Source organism: Myxocyprinus asiaticus, chromosome 10 (genome assembly GCF_019703515.2).
Source record: "Myxocyprinus asiaticus isolate MX2 ecotype Aquarium Trade chromosome 10, UBuf_Myxa_2, whole genome shotgun sequence".
NCBI classification, from domain to species: domain Eukaryota; kingdom Metazoa; phylum Chordata; class Actinopteri; order Cypriniformes; family Catostomidae; genus Myxocyprinus; species Myxocyprinus asiaticus.
This window is the reverse complement of record NC_059353.1, coordinates 11,847,879-11,872,245: the sequence shown is the minus strand read 5'-3', so window position 1 is coordinate 11,872,245 and position 24,367 is coordinate 11,847,879. Positions and strand designations below refer to the sequence as shown.

General features: G+C 37.1%; 1 protein-coding gene across 4 annotated transcripts; it reads right to left on the bottom strand.

Moving 5' to 3' along the window:
• Window positions 1-315: 315 nt before the first annotated feature.
• LOC127447077 (cystathionine beta-synthase-like protein) lies at window positions 316-21,115 on the bottom strand. Of its 4 annotated transcripts, XM_051708593.1 has the most exons (18): window positions 21,007-21,073; window positions 19,535-19,569; window positions 19,304-19,356; window positions 17,732-17,812; window positions 16,382-16,741; window positions 15,347-15,453; window positions 12,449-12,583; window positions 12,026-12,105; window positions 11,473-11,677; window positions 11,232-11,323; window positions 9,127-9,252; window positions 7,969-8,053; window positions 7,765-7,870; window positions 7,286-7,363; window positions 6,940-7,074; window positions 3,125-3,233; window positions 2,708-2,792; window positions 316-1,386 (listed from the first exon to the last, which is right to left on the bottom strand). In XM_051708593.1, exons 5-18 carry the CDS (start codon window positions 16,732-16,734, stop codon window positions 1,253-1,255), a joined length of 1,830 nt encoding a protein of 609 aa, XP_051564553.1. In that variant the 5' UTR covers window positions 16,735-16,741; window positions 17,732-17,812; window positions 19,304-19,356; window positions 19,535-19,569; window positions 21,007-21,073; the 3' UTR covers window positions 316-1,252. The 4 variants fall into 4 exon arrangements, with proteins under 4 accessions (XP_051564553.1, XP_051564554.1, XP_051564551.1 ...); XM_051708594.1 differs by lacking the exon at window positions 17,732-17,812 and having other exon boundaries at window positions 21,007-21,071; XM_051708591.1 differs by lacking the exons at window positions 19,304-19,356; window positions 19,535-19,569 and having other exon boundaries at window positions 21,007-21,088.
• Between the last annotated feature and the right edge of the window lie 3,252 nt (window positions 21,116-24,367).

Genomic DNA, 24,367 nt, shown 5'->3' with positions numbered 1-24,367 from the left:
GCAAATAAGTGCTTCAGTACTGTAATCAGATTACATTTACTGACTTTCAATGAAAGTAATTAATTTTAAGGGCATTACTATGGTTACAAATATTTTAAAAAAGAAAGTAACTAATGTGATTACTTTTTAATAAGTAATCCGTAAAGTGATCGGATTATATTTATAGCAGTTAATCATTTGTAGTGGGCTTACCCAACAGCCCCACTGTACAACTAGGCAAAAAGTGGAACTAACAGGAATTCTCTCGACTCAAAATAATAACAAAGTGTCTCACTGCCGAACTCTTGTGGCAAAGATCAGAATCACAATCACCTCTCCTTCAAGAAATATAGCCTTTATTTGTAGACAGTACTTATTACAGTAATCAGATTTAAGAAAAAGCTAAATTAACAATCCAAAACATGACAGAAGAGACATAGACATTCTGAGCGAGACACCTCCAGCAGCATGCACTGAAACTGTAAACATGAGGTACCTAATGTACTCTCACTTACATTCATTCTGTTCACATATATTCCTATAAAAACACACAATACATTTTCTTGACTCTTTAACCAAATGTTTTTTTTTTGTTTTTTGTTTTTTTTAATACAAGGGATCAGAATGATAACAAAAAAAAAAAAAAATCAAATATTGCTCAACACAATGTGGTCTGTTTAACGCTCTATACTGCCAAGTCCAAACCACCCTATTATTTATTTACACTCAGCATCTCATCTTTGAAATCTTGTTTCAATACAAGAAACAATACCAAGTCACCTTGCCTGGGTTAATCATGACTGCAAACTCCCTATACACTGTAGATATTTAAGAGTGTTCTAAGCAGAGCATGAATAGTAAAATTAATCCACTGTCCATTGTAAACTACTGCAGTCACTAGGTGGCGATACAGATAGATTAAACAGAGCCTGAATATAGCCCCATTACAAATACTTCAGCTAACTACACCCCGAACTATACTGCATTCACTCTTTTTAAGGAATGAAATACATTGTACTTTAAATATATCCATTTCTTGTGAGATCACTTCATTATGGCGTTTTAAGAATTAAAAGAAGACCAAAGAAGAATGAGATCTAGAAAAGATAAGTACAAATGAGTACACAATCTGTCAGATGACCTGTAAAACTGTTGATTGGCTCTTACATATAAAAGCATGATTCTTATTTAAAATTAAGCATAATGCTTTCAGAATAATAAACTACAAATGAAAACAAAGCAACACTCCGCCATTCTGTTCTCACATTTTTGGTCATTCTTCTGACAGAGAGCACTCGGACAGCGAGCGTTCTCTCCTCTCACGTGTAGCCACGTAGTTAAGCAGGTCAATGGCTGTCACAACCCCAAAAACCATCTGCCTCATCTTGGGGGATCCATCACTCATGTCTGTAACACAGAAACTGCAATTCAAACTGCTGTCACCAGACACTGCAATGACAACATGGCCAACATTCTACTGAACTTTATCTGCTTGGTATTTTTTTATAGGGAGTTTTCAAATCAAATACAGCTTTCATATGTGATGTGAGGGCAAGATTTTCAGTGAATAACAATTTCGATCTGTTCCTCATAAAAAGCTATCATATCACTTCAGAAAAGTTGGAGTCTTATAGACAACATTTATGGTGCTTTCATAGTGTTTTTGTACTTGTTGAAGCTTGACAGATGTGGTCACTACAAAGTGTCATAAGGAAAGAGCTTTGTGAAGTTTCTTCAAAATTATTTTCTTTTGTGTTCCATGGGAAGATATATATATATATATATATATATATATATATATATATATATATATATATATATATATATATATATATAAAATATAAAATTTCTTCCCATGGAACACAAAAGAAAATAATTTTGAAGAAACTTCACAAAGCTCTTTCCTATATATATATATATATATTTTGCACAGTACTGTGTGTGTGTGTATATATAACATTTTCATTGTTGGGTAAACAATCCATTTAAGTAATTGGCTATTTATATAAATACTCAGAAAAGCAAGGTGTTTTGCTAAAGAAAAAACAAACAAACAAAAAACTAATATCCTAACTGAAGATTTACAGGCTTGGGAAAGTTATGCAAGCATTATTTTAAAAGCCTAAAATGTGCAGGAGCTAGCAACAAAACATAAGGCAATAGCAGAGTAAAGACTGTAGGGCTTTGATCATTATGTAATGTTTGCTAAGCTTGGTTAGAAAAAGCAAAGTTCAGTATGGTGCGATACTAACACTTGGCGGAGTATACCACGGTCGGTATAAATGTCCTTGAACAAGAACACCACGAGCGACCTTTGGCCAAAAAGAGGGCATAATTATCTGGAATCCAGGAAAACAAGTGTTCTATGTCAGGACTCTGTTCGATCTTAGAATAAGATCCATTAATAAGACTCTTGCTCCAGAATAGTGCTGCTGTTTGTGTAGAAAGACTCACATTTTTTTTTAACCTGTTTATTAGGATGCTATGTGCTATTTACTTTACGCAACAGCACAACATCTTGTAAACAGCTTGATTTTATACGCTCAGAGATAACTAGCAGGACTAGTTAGGAGCAGCATGATTAACAAGTAGGACCAAGTTAAGACTGAAAATTACAAATAAAATTATGAGGCCTATTAATTGGGGAAAAAAGAACTGTAAAAAAAGGACATAAGCAGATTAGTAAGAGGGAAGATGCGGAACAGATTTGAGGCACTTTATTACTTACACTGAATCTGTTCATGCACAACAAGGGCGAAATGGTCCGTCTCAAGGATACGAGATAGTTTGCCCATGTTATCTGTTAGACGCACCTAAGAGAGAAAAAAATAAATAAAAAATACAAAATTGGACTATTGAGGGATTTGATCATCTCTGTCAGTACTGGTTACTACAAAGCATTCATTAATGATGTAAACACATAATACAAAACACTCTTCGGCATTATTAGCTTTTCCAAGACTAAGTGGCCAAAACAGCAGAAGAATATTCTAGAAAGTGCATTTCAGATCCAACAGTCATTTACAGCCAGACCAAAAGAAAAGAAAAAACACTGATAAGGCTTTCCTTAACATGTTGTGTGAATACATTTTTCATGCTCCTGTTTCGTCTACAGTATGACAGTAAGTTATGTGTGTGTGCCCACCTGTTTAAACTGTTTGTACAGAACTTTGCTTATAGGATCAGATGGCCTGACTTTCCCAGCCAGAACAGAAGAGAGCATGTTCCCCAACGTAACCATACCCAGAATCTGCCTACAGAGACAAAACATTAACATTTATATTTATTAATTTAGCAGATGCTTTCATCCAAAGCGACTTACAAAAGAGGAATAATACAAAAATTATTTATGTTTTGAGCTGTCGGGATGGTTTTGGCATTGTTTCCACAACCTTATGCAACATCACAACATTTATTTCTGTCCAGAGCTGCATTAATTTTTGGCCGAGATCTTGTATTGATGATGAGGGAGTCAAACCATTCTGTAAAGTCTTCTCCAGCACATCCCAAAGACTTTCAATGGGGTTAAGGTCAGAACTCTGTGGTGGCCAGTTCATGTGTGAAAATGATTCCTCATGCTCCCTGAACCACTCTTTCACTCTGTCATCCTGGAATATGCCCGTGCCGTTAGGGAAGAAAAAATTAATTGATGGGATAACCTGGTCATTCAGTATATTCAGATAGTCAGCTGACTTCATTTTGTTGCCGCATAACATTGCTGAGAGTAGACCTGACCAACTGAAGCAACCTCAGATCATAACTCTGTCTCCAGAGGCTTGTACAGTGGGCACTATGTATGACTGGTGTATCGCTTCATGCGCTTCCCTTCTTACCCTGATGTGCCCATTGCTTTGGAATAGGGTCAATCTGGACTTATCAGACCACATTACTTTTTTCTATTGCTCCACAGTCCAATCTTTATGCTCCCTAGCAAATTGAAGTCATTTTTTTCAAATTAGCATCACTAACAAGTGGCTTTCTTGTGGTCACACAGCTGTTTAGTCCCAATCCTGTAAGTTCTCATCACATTGCGTGTGTGGAAATGCTCTTACGTTCACTATTAAAACATAGCCATGAGTTCTACTGTCGAAGCGTTTTAGTGATCTCCGATCACGATCATTCAAGATTTTTCTTCCAACCACATTCCTTCCGCAAAGCTGTCGGTTCGCTACTATCCTTCCAGGTTTTAATAATGCGTTGGACAGTTCTTAACCCAATTCCAGTGATTTCAGCAATCTCCTTAGTTGTTTTCTTTGCTAAATGCAGGCCAATAATTTGCCCCTTCTGAAACACAGTAACATCTTTTCCATGACCACGGGATACGTCTTCCGACATGGTTGTTTAAGAAATGAGAAGCTACACACTGCATCAGTTAGGGTTAAAATAATTGTTGCCAGCTGAAACATATTAATCACTGCAATAATGATCCAATCATAGGCTCTTAAGTATCTGCTTATTTAATTCCAAACAGCGACTTTTTTTTTTGGCCAGGCAGTGTATTATTGACTCCAGGGTATTTTTTTTAACTTGGCTGTAGTTTTGAGGTTCCCTAAGTGTTTGTGTGTCGTGGTTTTCTCATTTAAGTTATCACATTTCATTGTCCTTTTAGCAGATTGTCTGTTTAAAAGCCACTTTAGCCATGTAACAGATTCAAGGAATGAGGACGAGGGAGACGGCGAATCCAACTCAAAGGTAAATTTATTTACACACACAAACACATTCGCTTTTCTGCGTAACGGTGAAGCTTTATATATAAGCACTCAAACGGGAATGGCAGCGCCAACACACACGAAGCTTGTCAGCTGGGGCTCTCTCTCCCTCACTCTGAGGTCTGGCCCCTTTTATTTCCCCATCTCTCACTGTGAACAAAGAAACAGCAATTGCCAGCAATTCATCTCAGGTGACAACCCTTACCGTTTCCTCTTTCCCCAGACAAACGCTTAGCCACGCCCTGGTCTCCACAAGCTACAAGTGACTACAAGGAAGTTCTACATGAAATGTATTATCTCTTGTTGTTTATCATGTACCGATGTCATAGCACAGTAATAGTAATTTGTTTAGCGCGTAACCATCTCTCTATTATAACTTTTAGCTAAGGAAATGATTAAGGAAATGTATTATTGTAACTGTTATATTGCAAATTTCTGCATATTATTTTCATGTTTAATAATGTATATCCCCATCATTATTGAATCCTTGTTATATGTTTTTAGTTTTGGTGTTATTGTGTGCAGCGCGTATACATACTATTGTAGTATTATGGTTTACTTCCATTATCGACTGAGGCTGTACAATATAATATAAAATTGAAATCTTCCATTGAACTCGTATCAGCTCAACAATTCCACTTCTTAAAAAGTGTAGTACAATACAAATATTAATAGTAGATAAAACACTTGAATAGGAGAGTCCCCTGTTCTCTATATAAATGCGCTTTGAGTGCAGTGTCAGAATAGCGCCAAGGGTAAAATTCATTCATTCAAAATATGTAAATAAGAGTGTTGTTTATCTTCCTCAAAGCAAGAAATATTTCGTTTTAAAATGTTTATCGAAAAACATATTAACATGAAAATAGCACATTATGAGCCTAAATATCTTTGAGTCATGATCACAGGTCATGTCCAGGTGACCTCAAATGAGATTCATCTGTGCAGAAGAGCAGAGCCGAAACAACTCATGTAAAGTGTTCTTCCGCAAGTTGCTTGCAATTTTAAGTTTCAACCACAGATATCGCTAGAGAGCACTTTATACAGACAATGGCTTATTCTACAGTGGCCAAGAAGTGCACAACACAACCAAATTAGCAAATAAAAAAACAACAAAAACAACAACAGAAAAACTATAACACAATGGAAATAAGCCACAATACAAATAAGCTATAACACAACTAAATTACACAGCACAGCGTAATTAACAGAAAATAAATATTTTTTAAGCACTGTATTTGAAGTCATGAGGCAGTCTGACTCAATGCATGAGAGATCATGAGCTGCTCGGAGCATACAAAGAGGTGCTCGTCCCACTGCAAGTCACTACAAGAGTTCCCCAGTCAACACAAAGGAGAGAGTTAACCAAAATGTCCCCCCCCCCCGAGCACTTTAGTATCCAAGCAGGGGCTACAGCCAGCATACAGCCCATTTTCACAGGTCCAGGACACCTTTTAAGAGCTGCTGGTAAGCAAGAATAGCTGCAGGTTCTGTGACGTGATTTTTGCATCATTGCGCGGTACGGATTCGAGCAAATGTTGATGAAGTTATGTGCATCAAGTGTTCTGTAGAAACCCAACCAGATATTGGCCAGGGCATTTAAGTACAGGACAAATAAGTACAGTGTTTCTATAACATTTTTTTTTTTTTTTTGTGTTGTATTTTATTAATTTTGTTGTGTTGTGGCTTATTTCCGTCATGTTTTCAGCTTTTATTTGCTTTGCTAATTTGGTTGTGATGTGCACCCCTCGGACACCATATAATTCAACTCTTCTATGATGAACATGTCTTAAATTTCTGAATACAATTATTTATTTTTTTGTCAAAAAAGAGATTGTAATAAAGAGTCACTTTAAAAGGCTGAAAATCTTTCAAATGTAAAATGGTAAAATCAAGAAAACATCTTGATAATCATGATTCAGAAATATACTCTACCTTAAGGTGTAAAAGCATTTAGTAATTTTTAAGTCATTAAATCAAAATGTATGGTGAAATTGTATAAATGTTTTCCAAAAATGTATGAAAACAACATGTACTACAAAGATTACATTTCTAAGAACTTGGCACATTAACCCTTGATCCCATGCATTGCATTCATATTTCTGTCAAAACATCCTTATGTGGCAATAAATACACACTGTGACATTCCATTAATTTATTAGTATGCATGTGTGATCTCCTCATGGCCAGATGACTAAAATATTAAGAGGCTTAATAAGTTCTTGATTAACCGGTTTCTGGATGAATAACTTACCCAGCCTCATCCACCACAGGTGCTTGGTCAAAAGCTTTCTCTTTCAGAATCTGAATGGTCTTCTTAATGGACACAGAGGGAAGCACAGTGAGAGGGGCGGAGAGCCGAAGTTCCTGCAGAGTCAAGTTCCACCACCTACAGAGAGAAGAGAGTCCATGGAAAGAAGAGACACATACATATTAATTTAAGAGCCTGGTATCCTGCCACTACATTTAGAAGCTTAACTATAACAGTACTGCAGCCTAGTGTGATAATAACAGACTCAGACTGTATCTATAGAGGAAATCATAAATAGGAAGGTGCTTCCAAAGAGAATATGTCTATGTGCATGTGTGTACATGCTCACCATGGCTTGTTGACAACAAGATCCTCCTCTCTCAGGAAACCCTTTTCACACATCCACTTGTCACTAAGAAATTTAGACCTGGCGGGAGGGGGCAAGGAATGTTTGAAGCTTTATGCAAGAGACTTTGTGTTATCTCAGAAATAAATACATGCTGATAGAATATTCATTTTTGGGTGACCTATCCATTGCATCAGAAATGCATCAGAAGTTACAAATAACAAACCACATTTCTTAACCTCACCGTTTCAGCTGTATTTGTCACTTTTAGTGCCCCAAGTTTTCATTAACCCTGGTGCTCAGTGGACATATTGTATTCAAAATGGTTGTACTATAGTAGTATAAAATTCCTTTCATACCGGCTGTCTAGGTTGACGTCTAAAACACAGTAGCATTGTGGTTGCTTAATCTACCAGGCAACACAAAACATACATTCACGGCACAGCTAAGCACATTAGAACGCTGGGAACACTGAACCGTACATGTAATTGCGGATGGAGTCGGGCAGGATCACTACACAGCGCTGGCCTTCCTTAAGCTCTTTAGCTACGTGCACTGCTGCAGACATGGCTGTGCCTGAACTGCCACCTACATAGCGAACAAGAACAGATCTTAGCTACACACTTAACATTTCACACACATTAAATGTAAGAGACTACATGTAAATGTAACTACAATTCACATACCACAGAGAAGCCCCTCATCTCTGATGAGCATTCGAGACATGGCAAAAGACTCATCGTCATTAGACTTGTACCAACTATCGACCACCTGAGACAAAGCAAAAGATCATACAATATAATTGTAGCTCATCATATGTAATTGACACTTTCCTGAAGTTCCACCACCCTTGGTTACTGCTGCTCATTCAGACAAGCAGTATGGAACAACCCATTAGAATGAATGAGAGATTGCAGTAAACCTTGTGATTTCAGTTAAATGTGCTTGTAAAGTGGAACATTTTATGGATATTATTCTTAAATGGGCTAAAATAAAGTTTTACATTGCAAAGAATCTTTCATAAGCCGCTAATCAAGGTAATTGTTAAATTAAACCGCAACATGATTCTGGAGACTGCAAATCAGAATCAGAGTCAATTAGAAGAACACAAGCTTGTCTAATAACATAGCGGATAGCTACATTTGCTAATGTAGGATTGATCAGTAATGATTTAAGTAGTACCTGACTGATATATCAGTTGGCCGATATTAGCCTTTCACCGATATATCGGTATCGGCGTATATGTTTACCGATATGCGCAGATATGAAAACTTTTTTTCAGAACATATAATGCAGAAAACAATGCCTTAGAATTGGTGTCATTACGTAGTTTGTCCAGCAGAGCGCACTCCAACTCCATTGTTTACAGAGCTGAGCTGTCGTGGCTCTGCAGACAGGGTGAATTTAAGTGGTGCCGTGTTAAGCAGTGTCTTCATGGTAAGTTGCTAACTAGTTTGTGAAATACATACTGGAAAGTTAAACAATGACCCCATCGTTTTCCCTTTTCAATATAACTAATATAACATTAACCCTGTCCCTGACAACCACGTCACTCATGTTTATCACATCTGTTTACATTTTAAACAAAAAATATTTGTTTAAGAAACAGCCTTCTGAGTACCTTTGCATAGTCATATCGGTGAACAATCCACATAGAAAAGGTCTGTTTTCATTCCAGCTCAAAAATTAATGAATTAGTGAATTTTCCCCCTCTAAAATCAGTATCGGTCTCAAAAATCCCATATTGGTCGGGCTCTAGTTTTAAGGTGGTGCTTAAGTGAAGGGTCAGTTGCCATCAGTAAACACCAAACAGTCAAACATTTGTTGTGTAAATACACACTCACAGATCGGTCCAGGACAGTGGGGATGAAGTCATAACCGATGCCCTCCACCTCATACTGAGTTTTATCAGTCTTATTAAGCTCCTCCGGCTCAGCAAGAATAGAGCCCTCAGGGTCCACTCCAACAATCTAGGGCACAATGACACACACACTTATTACACATTTTTTGGTTTTGGCAAAGCAAGTGAAATTCTTCTCATTATTATCCAAGATAAAGTATGCCTTGTATGCAGATAAACCTAGTCACTAGAGGGAAATTCCTGTTGTTGTCTACGAAATGCGGGTTATTTCATTCAAGGGCAAATTAATGTGGATGATCCACAGGCTTGGAAGTCCTGCTACTGAACAACACAGCTTTACTCTAAGCTGTTCATGGGTTGATCAATGACAAAAGAGATGATGGAAAGGAGAAATCTTTTACAATTCTAGTTTAAAACAGACGTGCAAAGTTCTTAATGTAATTCTGTATTAAATGTTTCATACCATTTACGTTTATACTGGTGCCGTCAGTCGATAAAAATTTTGAAAGTGCTGAAATTTGACCCTCTATTTATACTTATTTTCCTGTCAAAATGCACTATTTCCATCATAAGAAAAAAACAATATGTAACAATATAATGCTTTATTAACATTTTCCAAACAAAGCCTTTCACAATATAAAAGATAGAAATGCACTAAAATAGCACCAATTCAAGTAACATTAAACCTTTTTCAAAGTCTAAATGGGAGTTTGACTTATTGAAAGAACTAGCACCCACATAAATTTCATTTTTATTGCAATGGGCATTAAATCTCTTAAACTCTCATCCTCCACAATGTTAATCAGCCGGTAGACTGTAGCTATCTGCTTTGCTACAGTAATCATGAATGATTCGCGTCAGGCCGCCACTTTGAACTCACCATGAAAGCGCTTGCAGACAAAATCCTCTCATTCTGTGATAGTTAAGACTTGATGTACTTCTGTGATACTTAAAATGCACCTTACTAAGCTGAAAAATACTTGCTTTCTCTCACAAGTTCCATCTAGGCTTGTTTTGTACAACAAATAGCATTACAAGCTCCTTTCCCCATCAGTTTATCACGGACACTGAATCACTGCTGTGTGTTTGTGTTGCACGTGTCAGTGTAATGACTCCGTGCGGACACATCGCAAAGGATCTGCCCTTACAAAAAGTGTTTATGCTGTTTTAATGGTAAATGCATTAATCACGATTAAGAAAAATTTACGCATTAAACTTTAATTACGTAGCATACATTAACATGTTAATTTTGACAGCTCTAGTTTATACCATTTTCAACGATTTAATTACTGTAAATATCAAGTGTTTTAACAAAATAATAAGTAATAAAATATTTTACTTACACTTTGAATACATAGTGTAACATCTCAACCATTAAGTTTTCAAACATATTTTTTCCCAGGATAAAAAAAAGAAATAAAATCATTTATTTATTTTTTTTTTCCCAAATATTTTTCATGGGTTTTATTCCTTTAGTCAAAAGAGTCAAAATATCTGATCCTTTTTTGTGGATTTTTTGGTCACATAAACACATAATGGCTTTCTGCATGTGGGTTACACAACACTTTTGAATGACAGACAGGAAAAAATTAATAATATTTTTTTTCTTAGTCTTTTTAATATGATTTATTTTATATAATGAAACTTTGTCATAGAAGATGCATTTTTAAATCATTGTCTGTATGAATTGCATTTTTTGTACATCACTGATTGTATTTAAATGCACGATCTGACAGCGATCATGCTTAACAAGCCGACAATGTGTAAGGTCATGTGAATGCCTTAAACGGTGTTCTTTAATTGGTCATAAGCATAGAAAGTCATTAAATGTAAGCAATAACTGATCAACACTGGTAGATTTTTGCACATTACCCCTACTTCACTTTGCATGCAAGCAACTTTACCAGCATTCTTACCTGCTTATTCAATGTGTGCAAGTGTTGTGTGCCTGACTGTTTAAATATTAAAGTGTCAAAACAAGAGAAGACCCAATGATTTCAAACATCACGTAAACAGTTTCCTTGCACCGTCAATGCCCCTTTGTTCATTAAGTGATATTCGGAATTTGTAAATAGATCTGAGGCTCACCTTGATATTAGGGCATTTCTCTTTTAGCTTGCGGGCGATGCCAGTGATGGTGCCACCAGTGCCGGCTCCAGCCACCAGCATGTCTATTTTACCTAAAGAGGGCAGACACAACACTTGGTGTCTACCTACAATGTATAACAAGAGCAGAAGCAACCGATCCAAATAACTCAAGGATACGGTGTATATTTTTGACAAAGCACTAAAAGGCACAACTTTGCGCCAGTACATATATTGTAGTTACCATCACACTGCTCCAGAATCTCTTCTGCAGTGGTGTCAAAGTGAGCCAGAGGGTTGCTAGGATTACGGTACTGGTCCAGAATGTGAGCATTAGGAATCTCATTCTTCAAACGCCAAGCCACACCCACATGAGACTCAGGAGAATCAAAGCGGGCCGAGGTAGGGGTTCGAACAATCTCGGCACCAAGAGCTCGGAGCACGTCCACCTGAGAGCATGAAAGGAATTTTAATTGCATTGACCATGCCCAACAGGATGTTGAATTGGAATTTCAATTGGAATGACAAGATGTGGAATTTAGTGAATTGGAATTCAAAGCTTTTACACAACAGTTAATTCATAGTCTAACACTGCATCCTGTTTGCTACTTCAATTCAAATTTAGGAAATGAATTGGAATTTAAAAGGCATTCTCAATTCTGAATGGCACAAACCCCGGGTAAGGACGCACAAAAACAGATGCCCACAAACAGATAAAACAGTCACATAAACACAAATTATTACTTGGACATTATATCATTACACCCACACAGTTTTGATCTTCATAACAATCTCACCTTTTCCATACTCATCTTCTCAGGCATGACAATGATGCAGCGATAACCTTTGACGGCAGCTGCCAGGGCAAGACCAATACCTGACCACACACACACACACACACACACACCGACACATGATGGCAAGTCAGTTTTTACCACTGTCTGAAATCAAAATAATATATGCTACATACTGTATAATTAGTAAATGTTAGATATATTGAATAACACTGTGCAAACTACATTTTTGTTATTCTTTGACTGGTTTAACTGGTACTATAGTATTCCAGTGTCTGAACTACACAATTAAAATGGAGTAGAGGCAGCGTTTCAGCAGGGCACAGTTGAATATAGACAGTAGTTGCTTAAAAAGATTAATAATAAAATTACACAATGAGAATAAACACCACAAGAAAGCCCAAATGGCAGCACACACATACACACCTGTGTTTCCTGATGTAGGCTCAATGATGGTGTCTCCAGGTTTAAGCATACCATCTCTCTCAGCATCCTCTACCATGCGCAGACTGATTCGGTCTTTTATGCTGCCGCCAGCATTGAAAAACTCGCATTTAGCCACTGAAATTACATGCAGAAGACATTGATTTAAACAAGTCAACAAAAAAAATGTTTTGTAAACCACCTTGTGTTTGTGTTAGAGCTGTAATATTGTCTGAAATCATCTTTTTAGCAGTGGGACAACTGTTTTAAGTAGATGAACTTCTGGTTATGTGCTAATGACATTATTTATGTGGGTGGGGTTTGCTCCATAAAAATGGTACTTTGAGGATAGTTACAGCATGTACCTTTCTGGCATCCTTGATCGTATCATTTGAAATTGGTGAAGTCATGACAGGGGTTGAAAGATTGGATTACAACTGCACAGACTAAATAAGTAAGGGATTCTATTAGACTGGTCCTTGATAAGTACAATGTTGAATCTTGTGTCTAAACTTTTAAAACCTTGTGCACTTTAACGTTTATTCAAGCACAACTGCCCTTTAGGCTTCCATTGTTTTCCCTTTGTTTTTGCATGTAAAGTCAGTTTAATTTTCTGTCGACAGGATGTCACAGGTTATTGAAACTAGAACATTCCTTTATTATAGGGAAAGAAAATATGACAACGTATGGTCTGAGCATAACATACACATGTCCCCATTTAACTGTACAACCTCTCCCCCCATCCCTAAGCATCCCAACCACACACACGCATGCAAATATGTACCTTCTCAGAAGCTATTAGTCAGCTACTTTCAAGTCTCCAATTCTAAAGCTTCTCAGCTCAACTGGCCAAAGAGTAATCTGTTTCACATGAATTCACCAGCTGTATTGAACTGTATTGAATTATAAAGCTTATTAAAGCATTTAAAATCAAAAGGCTTAGACTTCTACAAAATAATACTTTTAAACTTAGCTTGTTACCCTATAGAGGGGATTAACTACAGGCCCCCAACACTTTTGACCATGCGGCTAAACTCACTCACCTTTCACTAAAGGAAAAAATTGTTGCAGCCATTTTACAAGACTGTGCTGGTCGAAACATGCATAGAGTTCATTTAAACCAGAGCTGTTTTCAGCTCCTGTCCTTCCTGATGGAATGTTTTTGTTCCAAACCAAAGCCAAAACACACATAAATGCAACAACCTGGCTATATGCAAAGAAACCCTTTAAAAAGATCAGATGCACTTTTCAAAGTATGCTTGGGTCAAGACCCTGATAACTCTTATGGGCTTAGCAATCTTCTCAGCTGTCACCTTGAAGATTATCTTGCATGAAAGATCTTTAACTAACAGCCCAAACAGTAAGACGCATATTCCAGAAATAGTAATTCCTCCAATCATTTGAAACTCTGTTCCAGATTATGGTAACTAAGAAAGTGCATGTAATTTTCCGAAATAATGATTTATGCTCTCAAATGCCTGTCTGAATCTTTCATTTTGCACAGGGTGTGAAATTAATACCCGCCATTAGCTAAATGAGGGTACTATTTGTGCAGTGGTAGGTAATACTGCCTACCTACCAGAAGCAGCCAATGTGTCAGGTGACCTGTAAGACATCTCCAATTGAGATTTGACAAGAAATGCCATTGCTTAGAAGCAACAATGCATGCTTGAAGAAACTCATTTGATTTTTTTTTATTTCTTTTGTAGTATTTAAAAAAAAAAAATAAGTATGACAAATAGTGTGCAAAAAACAGTGTGAATAGAGAGTGGACTGAAGTGGCCCAGAAAGAGATTAATTTTTCATTGGATAGCAAATGGAATTTCCAATTTCCATTGGAATTCCGTTTTCTTAAGTTGTACCAAAGAAAAAAAAAATGTAGGTGTTGGGGAAAAAAGAAAAAATATCTAAGAAATCCCTTCCAGATTCTGCAACTGAGTATAGTCAGTCTGGCAATGCTCGCCCTTCCACGTCCTCCTCAGCCAAGAATGAAACATAACACCTGCATTCCTCAGTACAGCTACCCCTTCCTTCACATAAACACAGCTACTCAACCAGCAGCACATGCCGACACATGCATTTTAATGGCTGCCTTTCAGGTCCTCATAGTAACACTACAAATAATTAAATGCTTGTTTCTTAAAACTTATCTTGTTTCTCTATGTATTGTTTTATCCTGTTTTTTAGATATTCATTCCAATTAGTTTTGAAATATTTGCTTATAAACTACACTATTTTAAGTATGTGGACACACAATCACCACACCTAGTAAATGTGTTTGTTGAGCATTTAATTTCCAAACCATGGGCATTAATAGGGAGTTGGTCTTCCCTAACAGCTTCCACTCTTCTGGGAAGGCTTTCCACTAGATGTTATAATAACATAGCCATTGGGATTTGCTCCCCTTCAGAGACAAGAGCATCAGTGGGCTCAGGCAATGCTATTGTGTGATGGGGTCTGGTTCACAGTCAGTGTTCAATTTATCCCAAAGGTCTTCAGTGGGGTTCAGGTTTGGGCTTTGCGCAGGCCAGTCAATTTCTTCCACGCCAGACTCAGTAAATCATTTTACTGATGGCATCCAGTGACAGTCCCACTTTGAGAATAACAGAGCTCTTGTAGTAGAATGGGGTGTATTAAAATGTTTGTCTAAGAAGACTGTACGACCATATGGTTGAATTTATACACTTGTTAGTAAAGGGTGTAGCTGAAATAGCAAAACAAGTAAATTATAAGATGGTGCCCACATACATTTGGCTATATAGTGTATTTGTTTCTGCTCTACAACACTTTTGCCCAACTTTTGTTGCTTTAAATTTTCTGTATAAATAAATTACTTGACTTGAGAGCTCAAACTAGTGTGAAGAGACTCTGTCTCTGCACCTATAGTAAACAGATACTCACAGAGCTCACACTTGAGGCCAAAAGCTTTGGGAATCTTGTTCATGCGAACCAGTGGGGTCTCTCCAATCATACTCAGAATGTTGGGAAGTATACTGGGCCTCTTTGTCCTGGGAGAAAATGGAACATTTTGGTTTCACACATATATATATACTCACTGAGCACTTTATTAGAAACACCTGTACACCTACTTTTTCATGTGATTGTCTAAAAAGTCAATCATGTGACAATAGTGCAATGCATAAAATCATCAAATACAGGTCAGGAGCTTCAATTAATGTTCACATTAACCATCAGAATAGTGTTCCTAATAAAGTGCTCAGTGAGTGTTTGTTACCATAAACACACATTAAGGGAAATGTAAACCATCGCCAACCACAAGTTAGTAGACTGGAATTGATTAAATGACTGAAATCACTATGACTCTGCAGACTGTGGCATTGGTTTACACCAACAGTGGATAACCACACCTGTCTTTCTCTATTACTCTCAAATTTCTAGAGTCATTCTTCCTGAAAAAACACTGTTTACCTTACAGCATGACTAAGCAAATCTCTCCTGTTTAAGACTCTGACTAACATGACTAACATAAGCAAGACAAACATGCAAAAAAAAAGAAAAGCTAACAATTAAATACTACAAAGGTGTAGATTTGAGGATGGACATTTGCCTAACAATAAGAGTTAGATCAGAGACTGCTGAATAATCCCAATCAATATTTCTAGCAATTGCAGTTGGGACTGAATGTGGTGCATTTATGAGTCATGTTTTAATTCATACAAATAAATTAATTTATTTCCCTTTATAAAGTATGTGGTTATATCCTTGCTTGACGCAATCAATCTGCCGTGAATTACTACAGACACTTCAGGTGAACAGTATACTCACACATCATCTATTGCACTATTCTACAAAATGACAGGTAGCAGCAGGGTGGAGAAAATATCAAAAGAACCAGCAAGAACAGCAACTTTAAATTTGCAAAACCCAGGTACAGTGTAAAATAGTGTAAAGGCCTTTATGGTGCCACTAGCTTACCGTTGGAAGTGGTTGTGGGGTGATTTTGTGTTTGGGTCACCAAGTTTCCAGGTGCATCTGCTGGGCAAATCTGGGCGAATCCATTTCCTCTCCATTATGACCTCAGATTCATTCTCCATTTGCTCATCATTCATGCTGTTTACATGGCGACCGTTCGTTTCATTCATATGGGAGCCATTCGTACTCGACTTGTGTCCAGTCTTAAAGTTCAAGATTGCTTCTCCTTTCAGCTTGCCTTCACCTGTGATCACAGGTTCTCCATTGGTAGAGTCCCCATGCTTGAGGACCTTGGCAGCATGTGGGCAGATGGACCCACTCCCAGCAGTCTCTGAACTAGATGGTACTGATGGCATGGCTTACCTACGAGAGAAAAAATTATAAGTGTCAGAAACCAGGTTTTCATTTATACCTACTGTTTTAAAGTTCTCAAACTACCCAAATGACTGTCATAAATATTATTAGAAGACCCTACGCAACCTACACCCCACCCCCATTTATGTGGGTGTATCACTGTAGATTTTCAACTCCAATTTTTTTTTTTTTTTTTTGTACAGTACTCATATCATCCAAGCTCTTACGTAACATCAACGGATCACAACATGCCACAGAGACAGCCAAACCTGTACCAGTGCGATGAATAGCTCAAATACCTTTCAAACAAAATGTATTTGCTCATACAGCTCAAATTCAACCTCAAATGCTCTACAAGAGAGGTGTGCTTTGTGTGGAGAAACAGTACTAGCCTAAAGACATTAACCAAATGATGTAGCTGTTAAAGTTTCATTTAAAAGCTTTGATAGTTTCAGTTTCATTCTTTCAAAAAAATAGCTTAAACCAACAAAAGCTGGTTTGCTGGTATCCCAACCTGGTCAGACTCGTCTGGTTTGTTAGTTTTATAGGGGTTTGGGGCACTTGTCAGTTACCTCTGAACACCATTTTGGCCAGACTGGTAAAACAGCTTGACCACCAACCATTTTAGGCTGGTGAAATATAACAGAATATAATATTTTCTAATTGTCTTGAAAATGCTCTTAAAATATTGCACTATTACACTATCCATTTTTTGATCCATTTGTGATAGATATACGTGCCAGATCGCTAAAGACATGAGGCATGTAGGCTAATAATGTTTGCCGAAACATCAATGCATTAAGATGGTTTAAAGTTGTAATATGTAACTATTTTCATGTAATAGTCGCCTTTTTTTTGCCAATGTGTGAACAGCTTGTAACGCAACTTAAAAAAAGGTTGCCTATTAAAGCCTGTAGATTTTCATGCGAAGGGAGTGGGCCGCTTTTGCCGGGAAAATCCAAAGGATGTGACGTTTACGCACGCTCCTGAGAGCCTTACCTCAACTGTCTGCAACACTAGGTAACGCTATCTTAGAGATGGAATCCAGAAAACGTCCGGCTTCCAGCACAACACCGACTCCTACACAAAAAAAAAAAAAAAAAAACATTTATCTACTGAATCCTGTCTGGCTAAGCGGGAACATGATCGTGGTCGAGCGAAAACTAGAGTGAACATCGGCAGGGCATTTGATTCCTGGAGGGACCTTCATTCGGTTTTGGGGATCAAAATTGGCATTCTTCTTATTGGACAGGTAAGATTACATAACTGCAAAGCATGTGAAATATAGTGCCATAAGGATTGATCTGTGTCATTTTAGCTAACTTGATCTTGCCTGCACAGTAACTGTCATAATCAATGTTAATCTGTAATTATTCAGCAAGGTAAACTACAATAACACATGAAATGAATACTATACAATGTTCAAGATAATGCAAAAAGACCCATTCATTAGTTTAACGTAACTTGGTTATACAGAAAACATATACATTCTATTATTATAAAACAATAGCGCATTGATATATCAAAATGACAGTTGTGATGGAATCACTTCAATACTGAATTGTGTCAACATATTTATAATGTACAGTTTATTTTATAAACAGCTACTGTCATCATCCACCAAATTTAGCTAACAGCTATTGATAAATCAGGCTAGCTAGCTAACGCCGACATAGGCTATCGTATAAATGCAGTCAATGTATCATGCAAAGAAAAGTGATTACTTCAAACTACAGTCTGGCATAGTCAGACCTATATCCACACTTTGTTTTAGCCCTGTTCCAGCACTGGAGAGTCAAATATAATATACAGTCTCAAAGTTTGTATTAAAACAATCATAACTGTGTAATTTTAATTATGCTACCTCATCTGTCAACATGATGTCGGTGAATCACGTTCAGTCTCTTTGTATGTTACGTCATTGTTTTGGCCAATGCTCGCGTCCCTATGGAGTGTGTGCGTGAGCACGAGCAACAGGTAGCTGGCTGCAGTTCACTTAATGGCCACAGGTGTCATTAATAACAAGGGTTTTTGAATCTTACATACTGCACATTTAAGAACTTTTTTTTTCAGCAGGGTGTAAATAACCCTGTAATATAAATCATAAACATATACCCAACTGATCTTTTCGACAAGCACAGACGTCAAACAATGATCTCAAATTATGAAGATACTGCTTATCAAAGACAAAGAGAGGAAGAAAGTAACCCTGTATTATTCAGAATGTGTACAAAAACACTCACTTCTTGATAACACTATTAATCTATTAGATTATAACCATCATTTTCTCTAATCTCAAATGCCAACAATCACGAAGACTGTAAAACAAGCACCTATTACTCCAATCTGTTTCCACAGTATGGATAAGCAAAGGTTGATCCCTAATAAAAAGCTATTACCATTGATGAACACATCAAATAGAACACCATTTGGAGATCTATTGGGTAACATACTGTAAAACGGTCAATGTTATCTCTATGAAAAACTTCTTTCAGCACAAAACACATCCAGTAGGAGCTCGAGATGGATCTCTCTTGAGAACCGAACGGCTGTGCATGACCAAGTTTATACCTCACGTGTTGGTAGGTTTGCCAGGAAGAGCCTCTTACGCAATAAACGATGAGCTGAAACACAACACCAAACAAGCAGTTCAGCCAAAAGTAAACATAAGGACTGACTGAGCTTCTCCGAGAGGAAAAACCCATTGTGCATAGTGCTTAATTTCTAGGACTAATGTTTTGTTTTGTAATGTTTACCACTGTCAAACAGTATGATAGCCATGAAGAAGAAAATGGAACTCACACAACTTTCCTGACTGGCAAAAAAACCCTCTTCTGCTGAAAAGATACAATATAAATTGAAAGCATCATAAGTAACATTTGTGCCAACATGACAAACACTATAAAAAGAAAGATTCAGCTAAAACCACAACACTTCTGCTTTCCATAGTCACCCTTCAGTGAACACGTAAGGTGGAGTGAATTTCCAGACAACTCTTTAAAAATAAAAACCTGGCAATAACTCAGAGACAAATTCTTAGAAGTGTAATGCTTCCCAAAAATGTTCCCAACCAAAACATAGCACTGGATAACCACAGATGTATGCCTAATAATGATAGGACTGCACAAAAACAGGCAAGAAATTTACAGACTTGTTAAAGGGTTCCTCTAGAAATCTCTGTGAATTGAGATCCCATCTTTTGAGGACAAATAGCCCAATCTTCTGTAGACAAGTATTCCAAAATATGTATATAATTGTTATATGGGTAACTGATGTAAGATCATTATGGGAAATGGTCATTGATATGCTATACTCCAATGAAAAACTATTTTAAACAGCATGTTGCTGATTTGTGTACAGGCAATTCTCAGGGAATTAAAAAAGCTTAGCCTAAAAGAAATCGTAAACAATTAAAAGATTATTTTATGAATATAAATGAACATATATACACACACACACACACACACACATATACATACACACACATACACATGTTGGTTTTGCTATACTTGTGAGGACCCTCCACAGACATAATAATTTTTATACTGCACAAATTATAGATTCTATCCCCTAAACCTAACCCTCACAGAAACCTTTTTGCATTTTTACATTTTCAAAAAAACATCATTCAATATGCCATTCCCATGTGAGGACCACCCAAAAGGCCCTCACAACCAGAAATGTGCTCACAGAACAGGCTGATTCTCAATACACACACATACACATATATATATATATATAAAACGAGCACTTTAAAGAGTATAAAGTATATTTTCTTTTATGCTTTAAAAGAAAAAGTATAATACAGCGTAGTCATGCGGCTTAAACGTGTAATATGAGAACGGATAACAATTATTGACTCCAATTAATTCTACATTGCAGTATGCACAGCCAGTATATGTAGGCATGGCATGAAAAAAAGAATAATTATTACACGCCATAGTAATGAAACTACATACTAAAACGTAAGATGACGCAATAGCGGGTGTGCTAATCGTGATGCTGTAAAGCAGTGGGTCTATTTCATCATGCTCGCGCAGCACTCAACATCGCATTCTCATCATTTACAACAGGTGAATACAAATTCATTAAAATGTAAGAGACGAAAACCCTCTAACAAAATAAAATAGCTTCAGACGTATTCATCATCTCCATACATCATTGTGTCTTTGTGTGACATGTTGATGCTCTTACCGAGTCTTTGTGGAGATATTATTTAAATATTTTCCTTAAAGGGTTACAGCGGCTGAATGAAAACTGTCTATTTTACTCACCTGCGTTTCAGATAGAGTAGAAGTTACAAGCCGAGGAGGTCCGATTGCACAGATGGCCTGCCCGAATGTGAAAAGGAATAGGCGTGCCAGCTGCTCACATGCGTTAAAGAGTCAAGCAGGCGTCCAATCGTGAAGCAGTGTGGCTTGTTGGGGTGGAGCGATGATTGGTTACGGCGGGGGTGTCTGCACTTTCCTCTTGACCAATTACATATCGACATTTAGTCGTGCCCTCGACATGTTTAAAAGCCCCGCAGTTAGCAGTGACTTTTACCATTCAAATGTACTTAACTGACTTCGCAGGGGTATTTCTAACGTTTTAACAAATAATGGCTTTTAATTAAATTTAACTGGCAGAAAAAAGTGCACTAACATCAAGTTCTTTGAAATATGCATATCCTGTATGCTTACTTAAAGGGATAGTTCACCCAAAAATGAAAATTCTCACATCATTTATTCACCCTCATGCCATCCCAGATGTGTATGACTTTCTTTCTTCTGCTGAACACAAACGAAGATTTTTAGAAAAATATCTCAGCTCTGTAGGTCCTTACAATACAAGTGAATGGTGACCAGAACACCAAAAGCTTTATAAAGGAGATAAAGTCAGCATAAAAGTCATCTATAAGACTCAAGTGGTTTAATCATTGTCTTCTGAAGCGATCCAGTTCGTTTTGGGTGAGAACAGACTACAATGTTACTCTTTTTTTCCCCCTGTACATTTTGATATTGAAGTCTCTTGGCACGATCAAATTATTACTATTAAACTTCCTAGTGCTTGATGCATGCGCAGAGTGCTAGATGTCGCTGTAGAAAGTGTAACTGTGCTTAAAATCTTGATCGCAGTAAAGTAGACTGCACTGCAGGTGTCAAGATGTATAGTGAAAAAGGAGTTATATTGTGGTCTGGATCGCTTCAGAAGACATTGATTAAACCACTGGAGTCCTATGGATAACTTTTATCTCCTTTTTGGAGCTTTTGGAGTTCTGGTTACCATTCACTTGCATTATATGAACTTGCAGAGCTGAAATATTCTTCTAAAAATCTTTATGTTCAGCTGAAGAAATAAAGTCATTCACTTCTTGGATGGTATTAGGGTGAGTAAATGATGAGAGAAATTTCATTTTTGGATGAACTATCCCTTTCTCATTTGAATGTTTTTTATTTATTTATTTTATTACTTTTTATTCTTATTTCATGTTCTTAATTGGTTTTTCTTTTTTTAATGCATCTTGTATTTTCTTTAAAATGTATATGTAAAGCACTTTGAATTGCCATTGTGTATGAAATGCGCTATATAAATAAACTTGCCTTGCCTTAAAAAGCACTTTTTTAAATTCTATCTGTGGTCTAAGTTCTAATCTCTATTTCTATTATAATATTAAAGTTCTATTTTTAAGATTTGATCTATTGAAATGTAGAACAAATTAAAAACTAATATCTGAAGCAAATCACATTGTCCTTTTATGAACTTTGGTGTGTTTATAACATTTCTTATCTTTTGAAATGTAGAACTAAGGGTTACAATTTTATTATGACCCTTGTATTTTATTAGGTCATTCCCTGAGGTGCAGTTTTGTTGCAGGTACTCTGATATTTACAGCTTGAAATCTTAATTGACTGGACTCTATTAGGCAGATGTACATTGCCCTTCCTGCCATTAAATTAGCTTTTCAGAGCTGTATTAGTCACCTCTAAGGATTACAGCAACTTTGAGAACAGTTTGATCATTTTCATAAAACCCAGAATTGTACAAGCACTGCCTTCATTGTGAGAAGGTAAATGTAAAAATTCACACACAGACTGGCAGATCATGCCATGAAAACTGCTTATTTGATAATACAGTTGTGCTCAAAAGTTTGCATAATGATCATTGTTTGCATGTTGTAATCATAATGATAACAGAAATCACCCAAATGGCCCTGATCAAAAGTTTACATACCCTTGAATGTTTGGCCTTGTTACAGACACAAGGTGACACACACACACACACACACACACACACACACACACACACACAGGTTTAAATGGGAATTAAAGGTTAATTTCCCACGCCTGTGGCTTTTTAAATTGCAATTAGTGTCTGTGTATAAATAGTCAATGAGTTTGTTAGCTCTCACGTGGATGCACTGAGCAGGCTAGATACTGAGAACTGTCAAAAGACCTGCATAACAAGGTAATGGAACTTTATAAAGATGGAAAAGGATATAAAAAGATATCCAAAGCCTTGAAAATTCCAGTCAGTACTGTTCAATCACTTATTAAGAAGTGGAAAATTCGGGGATCTCTTGATACCAAGCCAAGGTCAGGTAGACCAAGAAAGATTTCAGCCACAACTGCCAGAAGAATTGTTCAGGATACAAAGAAAAACCCACAGGTAACCTCAGGAGAAATACAGGCTGTTCCGGGAAAAAGATGGTGTGGTTGTTTCAAGGAGCACAATACTTGTTGACCCCTCTCCAAACATAGCGCTTATGGTTGTGACCATAAAGCTCTATTTTGGTCTCGTCACTCCAAATTACAGTGTGCCAGAAGCTGTGAGGCGTGTCCAGGTGTTGTCGGGCATATTGTAACCAGGCTTTTTTGTGGCATTGATGCAGTAAAGGCTGCTTTCTGGCAGCTCATTTTTGTTCAAGTATCGTTGTGTTGTCCTGCTTGAAACAACCACAACATCTTTTCCAGAGCAGCCTGTATTTCTCCTGAGGTTACCTGTGGGTTTTTCTTTGTATCCTGAACAATTCTTCTGGCAGTTGTGGCTGAAATCTTTCTTGGTCTACCTGACCTTGGCTTGGTATCAAGAGATCCCCGAATTTTCCACTCAAGTGATTGAACAGTACTGACTGGCATTTTCAAGGCTTTGGATATCTTTTTATATCCTTTTCCATCTTTATAAAGTTCCATTACCTTGTTACAGTTCTCTTCTGCTCCCCATGGCTCAGTATCTAGCCTGCTCAGTACATCCACGTGAGCGCTAACAAACTCATTGACTATTTATACACAGACACTAATTGCAATTTAAAAAGCCACAGGTGTGGGAAATTAACCTTTAATTCCCATTTAAACCTGTGTGTGTGTGTGTGTCACCTTGTGTGTCTGTAACAAGGCCAAACATTCAAGGGTATGTAAACTTTTGATCAGGGCCATTTGGGTGATTTTCTGTTACCATTATGATTTAAAAAGGAGCCAAACAACTATGTGATCATATGGAGCCATGTATTATCACTATCATTAAATAAAAGAGTTTTTTTTTTTTTTTTGCATGATCAGTCATATTTTCAAAATCAATGCCACAATTTCTGCCAGGGTATGCAAACTTTTGAGCACAACTGTATATAGGATAATATAAATAACTCCTGAAATGAGG